The 17,426-nt window shown below is 38.4% G+C and overlaps 1 protein-coding gene across 1 annotated transcript in view; it reads left to right on the plus strand.

Moving 5' to 3' along the window:
- The first annotated feature begins 1,718 nt into the window (after positions 1–1,718).
- Positions 1,719–17,426, plus strand: part of srsf4 (serine and arginine rich splicing factor 4) — a 44,625-nt gene continuing 28,917 nt past the window's right edge. Inside the window, exons 1-5 of the mRNA XM_065290797.1 lie at positions 1,719–1,947; positions 2,549–2,691; positions 4,533–4,642; positions 13,353–13,561; positions 13,701–13,766. Coding sequence (XP_065146869.1) covers positions 1,733–1,947; positions 2,549–2,691; positions 4,533–4,642; positions 13,353–13,561; positions 13,701–13,766 — 743 coding nt within the window. The 5' untranslated portion in view covers positions 1,719–1,732. The remainder of the gene's footprint in view (positions 1,948–2,548; positions 2,692–4,532; positions 4,643–13,352; positions 13,562–13,700; positions 13,767–17,426) is intronic.

Genomic DNA, 17,426 nt, shown 5'->3' on the forward strand with positions numbered 1-17,426 from the left:
TTGCAACGCTCTTAAATAAATCCCTTACCTCAGGGTTTTTTTCCCCCTCAGGGAAACCCTCACTTAAGGAGTTTCATGCAACCGGGCACAGGTCTTTAGGTGTCTCAAGGCACTGAAGCGTCTCTCTGCTTCAGCAGATGAGGCAGGAACAACGAGCAACAAAACGCAGAAGTGCCTCAACTTAACTGAAGAGACCACTTACCTCAATTGTTGGCTATTGCTAAAAATATACCCATGCGACTTAAGACTGGTTTTGTGGTCCAGGGTAACATATGTTGCGTTGTATGCTTATGCCCTACTGAAAAATCCAGCTAAGACCTGAATAAGTTGGTTTTAGCTAGTCTCTTAGCTTGGTTTTAGCTGGTATTCTTTGTTTAGCAAGCTGGTCTAGCTGTGTTTTGATCACTTTTTAAGCTAGACATAGCTGGTCATGCTGGAAGACCAGCTGACCCACCAGCTTGACCAGCTTTGCCAGGCTGGGAGGACCAGCTTAGACCAGCTACTGCCACCTTAAACTAGCTAAAACCAGCTTTCAGCTTATGCTGTCTTTGATGGATTGGTGTTTTTTCATTGTAATCATTGACCTAACACTAGGGTGGCCATTCGTGCCAGTTCCGCTGGACACGCCCCAAACATGTTTTTGGGTTCGTTCTCCGGAAGTCGCGTTGCTCGACCGCATACGTCATCGAGGTTCTAACATTTCAGTTAAAATAGATTAGAAAATTAATATTTATTTATTTTAAGACATACAATCATTGTAGTTTCATTCTTACCTTGAAATGTAACGGTTGCTTTTCTGAAATTAAACCCAAAATATTAAACCTTGATGACGTATGCGGTCGACTAACGCGACTTCCGGGCAACGAACCCGTAAATCACGACTTCAAAACCACGACTCACGACTCTGAACTAGGAGTACATCGCTCTAGTACGAATTCATGGGTGGGACGCATACTGTAATGCTGCGTTTCAGGCAGGTTTGAGCCCGTAAATCACGACTTCAAAACCACGACTCATAAATCTGAACTGGGAGTAATGTTACGCGATACAGGCAACCTGTAAACCTGTGAACTCGAACTAGATCAATGTACTCACAGTTCCGAGTCATGAGTCCTGGTTTTGAAGTCGTGATTTACGGGCTCAAAAACCTCCCTTACGAAAATTAACCATGGTTTTACTACAGTTAAAACCAAAAAACCATGGTTACTGTAGTAAAACCATGGTAACCACAAAATAACCATGGTTTTGACAACCATGGTTTTCAAAAACCATAGTTATACCATGGTTAGTGTAGTAAAACCATGGTTTTGCTCATAGTAATCAATTCACCAAAAAACCATGGTTACTACACTTTTACCACAATAAAACCATGGTTAATTTTCGTAAGCTGAAACGCAGCATAATTTGCGGGCATTAGGGAGCCGCTATCAATATGCGAGAGACTCCCGGGACTTCCGGGAGACTTGGGATGTTTGCTTCTGTTAGCAAAATTTCATATTCACAAATGTAAATTTCTTGGAAAAAAAAGATGTTTTAAGATGTTTTGTTTTAAGATTCTCTTTAAAACAAAAGGCAATGAAAACTTTGATAATATGTACTTTATTTTATTTAATATTTTATTGCAAAATAAAAATTTCGTTACAATATTGTTACTGTCTAGTATTTAAATGATATTTATTGTCATTTCATTCTGAATTATACCCAGTAGATGGCGGTTATGTCACGTTTAAGTATGCGAGCCACCAAAAAAGAAAGGAAGGAAGAAGAAGAAGAGGACTCTTATTTTGAAAGTAACAGACGCTATTGCTGCTCTTCCACGCTGACCTACCGCACCGAGAAGATGTCTAGAGTTTACGTGGGAAAACTGAGCTATCGTGCTAAAGAGAAAGACGTGGAAAGGTTTTTCAAAGGTTATGGGAAGATACTGGAAGTCGACCTCAAAAATGGGTACATGTGTTTCTGATATAAGGAAATTGTATGCACAACTGAGCCAAAGCGGTAAACTGTTTCTTCTTGAGGCATACAAATTTAAAGATGGCTCTCATTATGCATTAAATTAAAGCTCAGGGATAGGATTAAACATACGTTTGCAATGTAATCGTCTTATTAAACTTAACCTTTATCATTGATCTTAAATAATGAAATCCTTTCTTATATGCAACGGGTAAGCGTTATTGCATGCAAGCAGACATTGTTTTCAGTGACCGAGATTCAGTTCTGTTCAAAGATTCAAAGGATATGACATTGATTATGTGCATACACAGCAACAGTGTTTTTTTTTTATTTAGGTTTATGTATTTTATTTTAATGTAAACGGCTTTTTATCCAAATGTTTATTTTATATGCTTTTTTAAATAAACCAATCGGTTAATTAAACAAGTAACTTACGTGTACTTTACAAATTGAAGTGCAGTGTGCAAGTTAATGGTTAAGTTGCAAACATTGCATCACATGAATACCAAAAATAGGTAAATTCATTTAATGAATTAACTAGTTTGTTATGTGTTTTTTAAAATAAAGTTTAAATAAATCCTGTATTTTTGTTTAGTTATGGTTTTGTGGAGTTTGATGATCCCCGTGATGCTGATGATGCTGTGTATGATCTTAATGGCAAAGAGCTTTGTGGGAAGAGAGTGATAGTGGAGCACACCATCGGACAGAGGCGTGATGGAGGCACTAGATCTGGAAGAGGTAAGTTATTCACAATGTTCTAAAAATTCATTTTTAGTCTCCAGAATTTAATTTGATGGATGATTCTTCAGTTAGGGGAATTTTTGCCCATTTGGGATCATTTATTTTCCTTATGTGTTATATATTACAGAATAGCCAGCTAACACACAACGTCCTAGTTCCGTAATTTATTGGTAATTTTTTGTAGTTTCATGACTTACCAGCTGGCAATGTAACTGTTACGTCCTAGAGAGGACGTTGCGAGATAACCAAGTACGTTCCAGCTACGTAATACATTCGTACTATTTTGGTAATTTCATAACTTTCTGGCAATGTAACTATTATGTCCCAGGGAGGTAATTTCATTACCATTACAGTTATATAAACATTAATTTCATTTTCTTTTTGAGTTAGCAAGTAAAACTTTTTTAGTCTCAAAGTTTCCCTTAAATAAGTCAAAATAGAACAGAGATTTAACCACCTTGCGAGCTGCTTTTTACATGGGGAAACAAAAAAGCTCGGCGTCTGACAGGGACCGGTTGTTTCTCTGAACTGAGACCCAAACACACATCTAACCAAACTTAAAACTTTTAAAGGGATAGTTCACCCAAAAATGAAAATTCTGTCATCATTTACTCACTTTCATGTTGTTACAAACCTGTTTAAATGTCTTTGTTCTGATGAACACAAAGGAAGATATTTTGAGAAATGTTTGTAAGCAAACCATTCATGGACCCTATTTACTTACATAGTATACTTTTTCCTACTATGGAAGTGAATGGGGTCCACAAATGGTTTGGTTATAAACATTTCTCAATATGTTTTCCTTTGTGTTCATCAGAACAAAGAAATGTATGTGGGTTTGTAACAAAATGAGGGTGAGCAAATGATGACAGAATTTTTCATTTTTGGGTGAACTATCCCTTTAATCCATTACGTTGTCACGACGTGACCTCGACAGGCAGATTATGTGAAGTTACGTAAGTTTGGTGTGACGTAAGTTTGGTCGTCATATTACGTTGACGTTATTTAACGGTTACGTATTTGTGTTAGCTAGTTGTATGCTTTTAAGTGTTAGCTTTTATTTAATTTAGAAACTATTGTTTTTATATCATGTGCTAGAGATTCATGTAAGACTATATCATGTAGGTTGAGATTAATGTTAGATGTTTTGCTCTAAATAACACCCCCACACTATATAACAAATCCATTTGAAGGTTGATCAAGATCACGGTTGGATATTTCTTCAGGACGTGTGATAAGATTATACCATAGGTAAAAGATTTAAGATATGGTAGTTAAGTAAATTTTGGCAATATGTTACGCACCTCTAACTGAAGAATTACTCTCATGATTTTGACTTTCTTTCTATATGAAACATGAAATGATTCTAATAATGCAAATTCTGCTTATAATTTAAAAGTTAATCTTTTAGAAATTATATTAAGGTAGAAAAGTAACGCTTCATGTTTTATTAAAAGTGTCTGACTGCCTGCCCCTTTTGCTGGCCATGGTGTCTCCCCTTTCCATGCGTGTGCCTCTTTGACCATACTGGGCCCCTGGGCAGACCATTAAAGAGAGCCAGGTTGAATGAGGACCACTTTTCACATTAAGCCAGGTGGTGAGGATGCCAAAAGGTTTAGGAAATGTGGGTTAAGCTCTTTTAGGTGGCTGTTTTTTGCATTTGGTTTTATTTCTTCTGTTTTTTTCCTTTTCCTCTATTAAATCATTAAGTGCAGCGTAAGTATGTTACTTGTTGAAATATTTTCAGTTTATCAAGAATGATTTTATGAAGATAATATTAAGTTAGCGGGTACAATTTGATTTTTAAAAATAACATTTTGTAATTTGTAACTTTAAAGGTAACCGGTATGGTCGCGGAGGAGGGGACAGATATGGCCCACCTACACGCACAGATTACAGGCTGATTGTGGAAAATCTTTCTAGTCGCTGCAGTTGGCAGGATCTGAAGGTACAGACCATGTAATGTTAATGGTGTATCTAAGGGTGTTTTCACACTGACACTGTTTAGGTCGGCCCAAATGAGCTTTTGGTCTGAGTACGGTTTGTTTGGGTCAGCTTGAATACAACAGCCGCACTCTGCAGGCATGAAAATCCTTCACCTTTCGGCGAAATTCACCGTTTTGAAGCCAAAACATGTGACCCACGTGAATCGTGTAGATTCGATGAGAAAAAAATTAGGGGGTGTGCGTGGGTGCGCGCGTTGTATGTTGACGCTCCGTTCACCATCATCCAACATGTATCCCAGACATTAGATTTGTTTGAGTTTATGCCGCGCTGCAACAACCGACAATCAGGTGACATCAAAGTACCAAGAGAGTGAATTGAGAAGTCATAAGGACTCTGCTTTAGAACCGCTCTCGCGCTACCATGATATCATCCGTCTTTTCTGTGTACTTTGTCATATGCTTCACATGCTTGTTGAAGATGCGTGGAGCGACTGCCTTCGGGAAAGTCAAGTGTATGACACAAAACACTTTTTAACTATAACTGCAGAATTCTGAGGTGTCAATCAATTAAAACAACAACACCACCACCCACGATACGAATCGCGAACCTCCCGTGTCGTGTCGCGGTACTCTCACGCCTCCTGCTGCCAATTGTTGAGGTTAATGTCACTTATCTCTGACTAACTAATCTATTTATTTAAAAAAATATTTGCATATATTTGATTAACTTATATTAGTATTAGTAACGACTAATACGAGCTTTTTAAATGCTGTTCTAAATAGTATATTCCAAAGTTACTGTTTTCCAAGTGCATGTCATGTCATGTCACGTGACTTGGGAGTGAGCGCAGGTCACAGGATGGCTGCTCCGCCTGATATTGCAGATCCCCCGGACACATTTAAGTCTCTTGGGTGGTAGGGGTGTGCCGGTTTCAGAATTGGTGATGACGGTTATGACGTGAGTCAAATGTGACGGTTCGTCACATAACCGTCGGTGGAGGGCGTTTTGCTCGTTTAAATGCTCGTGGATTGACGGGAAAGTGTCATTTTACCATAAATCATGAATGTGATGCCAAGTGTGTTTTAAACAGTAATAACTTTGAACAATTTAACAGAAAGCAATGAAATATTTAAAAAACACACTGTTGCCAGAAGACTGCGCTGTCACTCTCTGCCCAGCATAAATTAATCCTCTATCTATCATCTATCTTAATAATCTTCAGAGAAACAGATTTGTGCATTGGGCTTTTTATGTCTGTAATTGTGTCTATATCTGTCATTACACGGACCAGAACAGCACGAAAACAATGTGGATTAAAAGCGTATTGAAGAGGTTTTGCTCATAAATGCAGGTAAAAGAAAGTAATGTGAACTTGAGATTGTTATTAAACGCAGCCGGTGTAAAAGCAAAATGGCCATGCGCAGCAAACGCTCTCCGCAGACGCGCTGCACAGTGCTCACCCGGCGTTTGAATAAACTAGACACTGATTAGCTACTTGCTCTACGTTTCTTTAAAATTAACAGCAAGACAACTAGCAGTGAATGTGCGTTCAAGAGAGTTAGTAGATTAGCATGGGAGGATTTGAACTTGAAAAGCGAAGTGTACTGACGCCTTTCCGCGGTTAAAACAACATTCCTTCTCATGGTCATTCATGTTTATTTGATGCTATAAATTAACTAGAAGGAAGAGATGATTTGAAAGGCGAGACTTTGTTTAATATGTTTAATCTCAAAAGTAACCGAAAAGTAACCTGGTCTGTCCTGTATGTCGGCGCGTTGTCATTGTCTGCTCCGCTCTGTATTTTTCACTGCATGAGAACGTGAGGGGGCGTATAACACAGACTGTTAACATTTGTGTTTAATTAGTATTTAAAAATTCTTTATGATAAAAAATGTTTAAAAAAATATTTTAATAACACGGTTTTGGCGGTTATAGAGTTCTAATGACGGTGTTCAACTATAACCGTCGGTCTCACGGTTATATAACGACCGTCACACACCTATTGGGTGGGAACATTTTGGGTTTCCAGTGGAGTACAGGAATGGAATTCGTGTCGTAGACAAATCACACACAATCTGTCGTAACTGTGTGCGTGTGCTTGCGTTCGCGCGTGTGTGTGCTTGCGTGTCAGATCGGGTTAACCGAAGTGAAATAGAAGAGCGTGAGATCATTCTCCAGAACAAAAGTAAAAATGTAACAAGACGTCGTCTGTCTGGGGTAAAACACGGGGTTTACACGTTTGTTGCTATTTTAATCGCAACAGAGATTTGATTTGTTTATTTTTGCCTGTTCAGCACAAGTTCGCGTGTTTAATCGCCTCCGCTGTCACTGTGAGAAAAAAAAACATTAATTCATCTGTTTCATGATGTTAAACATGTAAAGTGATGCATGGTGTCTTTATCTGTTCTCTTCTTCACAAATAAACACATTTTAACTTGAATGCCTTTTTTGTAAGTCCATGATTAAAAATGAACATGTAAACAAAAACAATTTTTATAATTAAAGCATGAAATGACGAATAATAAGTGATGGCAGAATTTTCAAAAGTGAAAGTCTAACGCGACCTCTGCTGTGTGTGTGTGCGCCTGCGTGCGTGTGTGTGATGATTACCTTGATTAGTTCATTACTGATAATAAACCCACATTATACTCAGATTTACAGATTCATAGTACATTTATTTCATGCATTAATTGACTTCAACAGTAACATTTTCAGCATTTTAGCTAAGGAATGATATCATCACCTGATAAACAGCTAATTACAGTCCTGCATTACTAAAGTTAAAGTTTAATTGATTTTAAGTTTGTTTGCCAAAGTTAATAAAGAAAACTTCAAGTTATTTTTGTTGTTGTTATTAAGTTAAGTTAATCTATTGTTCCTTATTACACGGCTCTCTGGAATGCTTGATTCTGATTGGTCAGTTGAGACATTTGCAGGTTCGTTCTTTTCAAATAATAACCGCTCCAAAGTAATAACGCATAGCCGGTACTACTTGTACGATTAAAATCGCTCCGCGCCAATAAAGATTACTGTTTGGCGCCATCTTGTGACAAACACTGGACAACCACAACATTTTGACATTAATTTTAACATGTACGGAAAAAACAAAACATTTAAACAGTGGATAGAAGAACGAACAATGACAAGACACAGAGAGCTTACTGAGACTGAACTTGACAAAATAGAGCATGACAGCTACGAAGCCAACACACAGAAAAATACAGAATGGGCATTAAAACTTCTCAAAGACTGGCTAAAAGAGAAAAAAATGGAGACAGACAAGTATGAAGCAGAGGATCTTAATAAGGTATTACGATCATTTTATGCATCTGTGCAAAGTTTCGCGGAAGGATAAAAATGTTAAGTTTAAAACAAATATGCCAATAAAATGTTTCAAATTCATGTCCAGTTTTTTTTCTTATGTGGCAAGTAGTCGTGTAATAAGCGGAATAATGTAGAGGCAGCCGGTAGTTATCGGGGAAATAAGCCCCTTCACTGTCGGGGCTTATTTCTCGATAACTACCGGATGCCTCTACATTATCCCTTACTTAGCATTGCTGGTAAAATGACAGGAACCCTACATCCACAGCAAACCGAACCGAATCGGACCGAACCGAACTGTGGCTCCAAAACCGTAAACCGATCAGAACCGTACAATTGGTGTATCGTTACACCCCTAATACTGACACTGGAAAGTGACCTGCAAGATTTTTTTATTGGAATGGATTAGAACGAATGATGGACATACTCCTCGCTTGTAAGTCACATGGTCTAATGTTAGTAGCCTACTGCTGTAAATACGTAAATGTAAATATGGTAAAACTGCAAAATGTTGCATGAAATGCTGTTAATAAGAACATACTGCTACGAATACTGTAATATAAGAAAGTTTATTGTTTACAGTAACATTTAAGTGATTTTACACTATTTGAGCGACAAAGATCCTAAAGTGAACTGTTTTTGGTGTGCATACAAACACAAACTCAAAAGCCATAATGTAATCAATTTAACCAGTACTATATTGTAAAATTAAGTAATTTTAACCCCCAGGGGTCCAAAAACGCGGCAACTTGTTTTCTCCTAATCATAGCAGAATCAACTTAAAATACTTCATCATTAATAATAGGGATGCTCCGATCGATCGGTCGCCGATCGTAATCGGCCGATTACGGCATTAAATGACGCTCTCGGCACTCGCTAAATTTGCCGATCTCATGAGCCGATCTTTCTGTTTACTTTTGTCATCATAGCGTTCCTGATGCGGCTGCAATTAGAGACCATTTTAGACAGTGCAAGCATTTTGTAACCCGTTGCTCATGTGTGACGTGCAGATTTGGATCTCTGCCTTTACAGAGATATGCATATTTTCTATGAGGACGTGCTCCGGTCCTCAGCGCGATGCGTCTTCACATTCCTATCAAACAGCGTAGACCAGTGGTTTTCAATCTTGTCCTAGGGGACCCACAGCTCTGCATATTTTGTATGTCTCCCTTAACTGACACACCCAGTTCTGTTCATGGATCTGTCCCTTAATGAGCTGATGATCTGAATCAGGTGTGTTAGATAAGGGAGACATGCAAAATGTGCAGGGCAGTGGGTCCCCTAGGACAAGATTGAAAACCACTGGCGTAGACAACACATATCTATCGCGGACAATTGCATCCTCATGCCGAAAGTTTATTACTTGCATTCGTTTTAAAGTTTTTAAGGTTTAAACTTCCATTTTCCTCACAGCTGCTCTTGTTTGCTGACACCCGCCGCACGCATACACAGCAGCCGGTCATCAGTGCATGTGAAGAGAATGATCGCTCCCATGTCTTAAAGCTACAGTATCCTAATTCATCTCTCAATAAAATTACTCTCTGCTCATCAGTGAAAAACTGTTGTACTTCATACAAATGCGTGTATATTTAATTCATACAGTAAAGACTGTGAAGTGTTTAATTTTAAATACTTTTAACAGACATAAACCTTTTTAAAGGCATATTACATTTCTCTTTGCAAGAAGAAATTTTTGTTGTGCTTATTTATTTGATTCTCTATTAAAACAATAATATACCTAATTTATAGTTAGTTTCATTTCTACAAATGGTGTAAACTCTGCTAGATTATAGATAAAAGATTCCCATTCCACTGCCATTCTGTGATCGGCACTGATCGGCTGATCATGATCTTGGTGATCGGTGATCGGCCCCAAAAATGCTGATCGGAGCATCTCTAATTAATAATCATACACTTACGTGTTTGACATCATTTGTGACCTGATCCAGCAAAATGAGTCACAGTGACCCAAATTTCAAAATTGAGATTTTGGTATCAGTGGAAAGAGGAGATAATAAGCTTTCAAATGATATCCTAGTCAAAGTCATACCTTGAATGGTTTTAAAGATATAGACATTTGAATTAAGGTTGTCTGTCTTCTTTTTCCAACTGAAAACCTGAGAAAAACGCCTTTAAAGTTTTTTGCCCCTTTTTTGTAGATATCTTTCAAAATCCATTGCATTTTTAAAGGGATAAACAATTTATTTTACAGCTTAATTTGACCAAAGACATTAATATAAATGCTATTTCAGTAAACCAAGAAACAAGCTTATAAATCAAACAGAATGATGTTTATTGAAAATGTGAAGTAACAGAAAGGTTTTTGTGATGGTTGGGGTTTGAGTTAGGGGAAGGGAATAGAACATGGAAACCAGTGTGTGTGTGCGTGTGTGTGCGTGTGCGTGTGCGTGTTCGCGTGTGCGTGTTCGCGTGTGCGTGTTCGCGTGTGCGTGTTCGCGTGTGCGTGTTCGCGTGTGCGTGTTCGCGTGTGCGTGTTCGCGTGTGCGTGTTCGCGTGTGCGTGTTCGCGTGTGCGTGTTCGCGTGTGCGTGTGCGTGTGCGCGTGTGCGCGTGTGCGTGTGCGCGTGTGCGTGTGCGCGTGTGTGTGTGCGCGTGCGTGTTCGCGTGTGCGCGCGCGTGTGAGAGAAAATGAGAGAAACAGAGAGACAAGCAAAAAGAAAACAAATAATGCTTGCCTATGCAATCATATCTTTGTGTAGGCTAGTTAACAATAACAGTGTAAACAATTCAAAAATGAGTTAAATAGGAGAGTAGTGTGCTGCGAGACTGACAAGAGGATGGCTGAACCAATCAGGTGCCCCGGGGTTTCCCATTGACAAACGATCAGCGTTTATGAAGATTTCTGATTGGCTCTAAAACAACGTGTAACACCATATTTGGAGAGATAGTGACGTTTCAGGGGATCCCCGGAATGCTCGGAGGTGACGAGAGTATTTGAGAAAAGCAATTTCCAGCGGATTAAGTAAAACTGTTTCAACTTTAATAGTCATTTAAACACCTTTACTCAATTATTTGGACTACGAAACTTTGGGAGATTATGTTTTAATGTCTGTTCTTTGAAATTAGCTAAAAATATTTTTTTTGATAATTTCATTGTTTTTCCACATTATCGGCTCATATCTTAAAATAGAACGTTGCGACTTCCGACTCATTTCGCCAGATCGGGTCACATTTGAAACTGTAAAGGGTCTTCTTTAATATGTGTACATTCACAATAACAACAGATCTTTGTTTTTGTCAAATACTTAAAATAAACAGGGTGTTACATGTAGGCCTTTAGGTCCACCCTATTCCAAGGCCAACTTAAAATTGTATGGCCTTGTGACTGATGGTCAGATCAGATGCAAAATAAAATTATTGCAGATGTAAAATAGTAAGGGAATGCTACTTGTTACAGCTTTCCAGATTTATCAACCCATTTAATTAAACATGGTTTCTGTTAACTTACTAGTCAAATGTTTACATTTGAAATTTACAATCAAAATTAAATAATTTAAATAATGGTCATAATGTATTTTTTTGCTTTTTTTTGTTTCTGCTGGGATGTTGGGTTCCATCCTTCTTTTTTTGGCCAATCACATGCCTTAAGAATAAACAAGTTACAGCATGTCCCCTAATGAGGCCATAAAATTTATTTTATTAATCCCCCCCACCTCGCGGCCCCATCACAGGCCACATCGCCCCTCGAGTACCCTTCTCACCTTTTTCACCCCTGACCCGTTTTCATGCCTGACTCTGGCGCGGTCCATCTGTGGTGTGAAAGCTGCTCGACCTCTGGCTGAATCAATGAGTATGTTTACATGTACACCAATAATGTGATTATTTCCAATAAACAGAGTAAGGACGTAATCGCATTAAGACGTTTACATGACTGGATGTTGTTCACTGCATGACGTTCATCTTCACTCCTGATTACATGCAGTTTTTATTTTCGGATTATTCACACATAACCCAATGCAGAGCACAAATGATGAACTCTTATATGTTGTCCACTGTTTTAATTTACTTAAGTTAAATGACAAACACGTTGTTATAGACGTATTTAAGACGTATTTCCGGTGCCGTGATGATGAAAATATTAGTGCCTGTAAAGGGCCGTTCACTCGGCAGCATTTTTGTTAATAAATCATCTTCGTAAGTCGGTATATGGTTAAATGACTCATTACCGGACGAATTTAGACTCTCTCGCCCGCCCCTACCACCTGTAGGAAGAATACCCCACTTGCAAGTTCGCTGGATCTGACCCGGCATCCTTCATTCTCGCAAAGTCTCAGATATCGCGAGAAGCAGGATCACTTTATGGCAACAACACAGAGGCAGGCGAGCTAAACACGGCTAGTGATTGTTGCAAATGGCAGAGCCGGGGAAGAAGCAGGGAAAAGAGCTTCAGACCTAATATATATATTAGGGTGACAATACGTGCCATTCTTCCCGGACGTGTCCTGGCCAGGATTTCGGATGCGTCTTCCGGAAGTCTAATTTATCGACCGCATACGTCATAGAGGATTATTATTACAGAAAAGCAACAGTTACATTTTAAGGGAAGATTGAAACTACGATTGCATGTCTTATGTTTTTAACTGAATAAATACGACTTCCGGAAGACGCACCGAAATCCTGGCCAGGACGCGTCCGGGAAGAATGACACGTAGATAGTAAAAGATAGTAAAACTTAAGCCCTGTTCGGACAGTAATAGTTTCTCATGGGGATGTATGGTATTTTCATAATTTCCGGGGGTGGTCAGTGATGTTATTGTCATTTTATAGTCCGTTTTCTCCAACCACCCGAGTAAAACTGTTAAAATGTCTATTAGAAGCAACACGTGCTAAATAAAATTTTAAAATGACACGACAGTATTCAATACATATAATAAAGTATCCGGTTCATTTAAATTATCTTGTAATTAACCACACGGGCAGTGCATTTTCAGGTGTTTCGAATAATAAATTCACACATCCACCACAAATGTATCATCCGAATGCATGAGTTTTATTTCGCAGGGGGCATGCAAATATATTTTTACAGCCATCCTCATGAGAAACAGTTACCATCCGAATAGGGCCATAAACACCTACAGTTGTAAGTCGGATAATTGGTGCTCTTTAAAGGCCATCTGTATGCTGATTGCACTACAAAATATTTATCTAATAAAATGTTTTCTAGAAGGATAATGCCTTGGCCAATACATCCTGCCTCTGCCTGGCAGTCCCAAGTACCCAAGGTTCTTTGCTTATGTTTTAATTGAAAATATGTCATTGAAATGAAAAGCAGTTTTATGGAGTCTTAAGAAGCCTGGTTATAAGTAATTTGCTATGCTTACACCCTTTCTCTATCTTGAGGGTCACTAATATTTCATTGCTTTATATAAGGACTACATGCGACAGGCTGGTGAAGTGACTTATGCAGATGCTAATACAGGCCGCAAGAATGAGGGTGTTATAGAGTTCAGACAGTATGCGGATATGAAAAGAGCCCTGAAAAAACTTGACGGCACTGAGGTCAATGGAAGAAAGATTCGTCTCATCGAGGACAGGCCTGGTGCCAGGCGCCGGCGCTCCTACTCCCGCAGCAGCTCCAGGTACACAAAAAAGCTATTATTCATATTTTTAAATTTGAATTCTGATGTTGGGTAATTGCAGTTAACTAAGTTTGTAATAACAGCTGTCCACATTTCCTAGAGGTCATGTCTAACATATCTGCCTTAACGCATTCCACAGGTCTCGCTCCAGGAGCCGAAGGTCTCGCAAGAGCAGAAGCCATAGTCGAACCAGCAGCCGCTCAAGGTAAACAACTGAAACCCACATGAAATGTGTAGTAGTTAAAGATTTCAATTGTATAAACTTTATTTGAAGAGAAGACAAGTGATTTATAGTTAATATTTGATTACTTTTGAAAATTGAAAAATATGGGATGTTACACTAAAGTCGCTTTTAGGTTAAAACCAACCCCCTTCGGCTGCTGCTTTCTGCTTAAAAGGATAGTTCATCCAAAAATTAAAAATCAGTCTTCATTTACTCACTCTTATGTTGTTACAAGCCTGTAAATTTTTTTTGTTCTTGATGAACACGAAGGAAGATTTTTTGAAGAATGTTTAATCCCAAACCCTTCGTGAGCCCCATTCACTTCCATAGTACCACCCCCCCCCCGATACTGTTGTGTATCAGCGATCTTACAGGCTGACAATAGGGTGATCTCACTTTGGGGCATATTGCGCAAGACTAAAACATGTTACTCAGCTCTGCACAATTTGTTTTTAGTCCCTGAAATGTCTGCATCTAGCTGTTTTGTTTAAAAAGTAAAATGAAGAAAACAAAAAATGTCAAGTCAAAATAGCATTTGCAGTGCAGGGCTTAAAGTATTCCGGCCGGGGGACGGATTTCCGGCTTGTGGGAAGGTCCGGACTCCAGTGCAGGCAAAACTTGCAAATTACACTCGGCGGCACTTTCGGCACGGAAAAAAACGAGCGCGTCACTTCCATTTTGAGCGCGCATACCGAGCGGCTACATTTGAATTAACAAACTAATAATAACCGGTCCCCTTCAACCTACCACCTTGATTCACGAGTCAGCGGGCACAGCCAATAGGGGCATGATATTAGGTTGTCTTAGCCAATTGCTAGAGAGTAGGGCGGGTCTAGTGCAGAAAGTGAACCAGTTCGCAGTTAGTTTGTAGGCTACGCACGCTATGGAGAATGAACTTTCTTAAACCAGAAGAAAATACATCTGCTTTGGAGAAGAAAGTAAAAACAAGTGGCGCTGGACATTGCTTGAAGAAAAAGGACAAGACATGGTAAGGCTTTAGGCCAGTGGTCTCAAACTCCCAGCCCGCGACCATTCCTCCCCTTCTATGCGGCCTGTGTCTGCTTTCAAAAATATAATATAATCTGCCCAGCAGAAAGATTTTCATTTACTTTGTTTTATATTTGTTTAATTATTGATGTAAACTTTTAAGGGGCTGTTCACATGTCGGGTCTAAAAACGCGTGTTAAACGCGAGTAAATGCAACTCTTTTTTTCATGTGCGTGAGAGGTTGGGCGTCCTCCATTGCTACGCAACCATGAGCAGCTCTCACTCTGACCAGCGAGGATAACGGAATACGTGATCAGATTTTATTGCTCATCTGTACCTCACTTCAATCATATCATTGTCACCATGCGATCAGTTAATCTGGTCGGGACTTGAAGTGTTCGTACAAAGAAGAGCTGTACTGTAACTCGGGGTTACTCTGTTACTCAGAGAAAAGCTGCGTGGGGTTTGTTAGTTCAAGTCACAGCTTTTATTGGCAACACCTCATAAGCATTGCGAGCGGGAGATGTAATGCAACGCATATTAAACTACGGATGAGGAAAAAGCCAAGTGCCCAGGTTATGAAGAGAGGAAAGATGAGGAGAAACGTGCAAAAGATAAAAGTAGCCTATAGTAGTCTCATGAAGCTCACTCAACTCAATATAAGTGAATAATAAAGTATATCTAATATATCATTATGTTGCTTTGCTATGCAGTTACACATGGAGCAGCAATATAAATTTTTACAGAGATCGAACATATTCAAGTCCAAAATAAATCTATAGGCTATAATTGTTCATAAATGTATTCAGGAATTTAATTTGTTAGTTTAGTGCAAGGTTTTAATAGAAAAGTTTAAAAATAATAAAAAGTTTGTATTATTTTTATATTTATTAATTTAAGATAAGGCTTAGAAAAGATTTACTTACTCTTATAAAGTATAAAATAGATTGAAAGCACTGTTTTATGTATTATTATATGTTTAATAATAAAATTTAAATGCAGTTAGGGCTGTTCTGAATACCATTTTTTTGAGCTTCGAAGCTCTAGTAGAAATGAAATCGAATATTCGAAGCTTCGGAAGGAGGGGCTGAACATATTTTTCTCTTTAATAAAGGCAGGAATCTCTGTGTGTGTGTGTGTGTGTGTGTGTGTCTGTCTGTTTGTCTGTCTACAGTTTTATTATGTGGCGGATGTGTTGCTGCGGACCCAAGGGAGTGTAGTGCCTTTTTTTCGTGCAATATGGACATGTGACACGTTTAGAATTAATAAACTTTATTAAATATTAATAAACTACAGAACAGCGCAAGCCGGAAGCGGCGTACCTGTCATGCGTTCTGCGAGAACAGCATTAGTGAAACAAAACACGAGCAATACTTTTAATAAGGAAGCCTAACATTTTTCTAACAAACAAACATTACCGTATTAGAAATTAGCAGCACAGTAATTACTGACAACGTAAAGGGTAGGCTATTTAAATAAAACAACGAAAATAAATGAACGAAGTTCAACAAACTATAATAAAACTGTAGCATACTTTCAAAATCAAGTTTAATTATTACACTTACACCATCCAATATGTTTTTTCATCAGTAGAACAATAAAGAAGATATTTTGCAGAAACCCCCGTGCTCCGTCATGCAAGTCAACCGATCCGCACACTTTAAGAGCTAAAGCATATATATATATATATATATATATATATATATATATATATATATATATATATATATATATATATATATATATATATATATATATATATATATATACACTAGTCAACATTCGAAGTGGATCAAAAAAGTTTATCAAAGGTGTCCTAAGACAAGAACGCATATTGTCCAATATTTTAAGACAACTTTTATGAAAGGTTTTGATCCACTTGAAATGTTGACTAGTATATATATATATATATATCTCCAATAAAAAAGTAATCCCCCATAACTCCGAGTGACATATTGACGTCTTGTGAAGCAAATCAATCAGTTTTTGCAAGAAACTGAACGTTATTTACAACACTATTAGCGTGAATGCCGAAGTAGGAGGCGTGCTTTCCGTTCGAGGCGATCTCTTCCACTGGTGGCATTTGGTGGCTGTTGGCTATGGTTTTTGGTCTCTCTGCGCCACCTATAGAGCGGGAGCGTGAAGCGCACTTCCTGCCTAGCAAAAGCTCTGCATTAACGCTGTAAAATATTTATATAAATATTCGAATCTCAAAACTGAAAATCGAATGTCAACCCACGGAGCGAATATTCGAATATTCTGGTCCAGCCCTAAATGCAGTACATATACAGAAATATTGTGGTTTTATGTTAAAATAGCTCTACGGCCCTCCAACAAGATGTCCATCTCAGAAATGGCCCACAGCCAGTTTGAGACCCCTGCTTTAGGCACTTGGTGCAGTAAACTTCCAAAACCTGGAGCTTGTTTTTTCAGTTTTTTTGGCACATAGAATTGGTTAAAGGTAGGGTAACAGATTTGATCCTGAAACATTTTTAGTTATGCTGGTTAAAAGTCTCCTCACATCCTGATAGCAATCACTGTGTTAAGTTGTTTAAATGTATTTGTAGAAATTTATGTCATCTGTGAAAGGCGTAGGACCAAAAAATTTTCAACAAATCATAGATTTCGGTCCGAACGGACGTTTCCTTTTTTGTC

Source organism: Paramisgurnus dabryanus, chromosome 19 (genome assembly GCF_030506205.2).
Source record: "Paramisgurnus dabryanus chromosome 19, PD_genome_1.1, whole genome shotgun sequence".
NCBI classification, from domain to species: Eukaryota; Metazoa; Chordata; class Actinopteri; order Cypriniformes; family Cobitidae; genus Paramisgurnus; species Paramisgurnus dabryanus.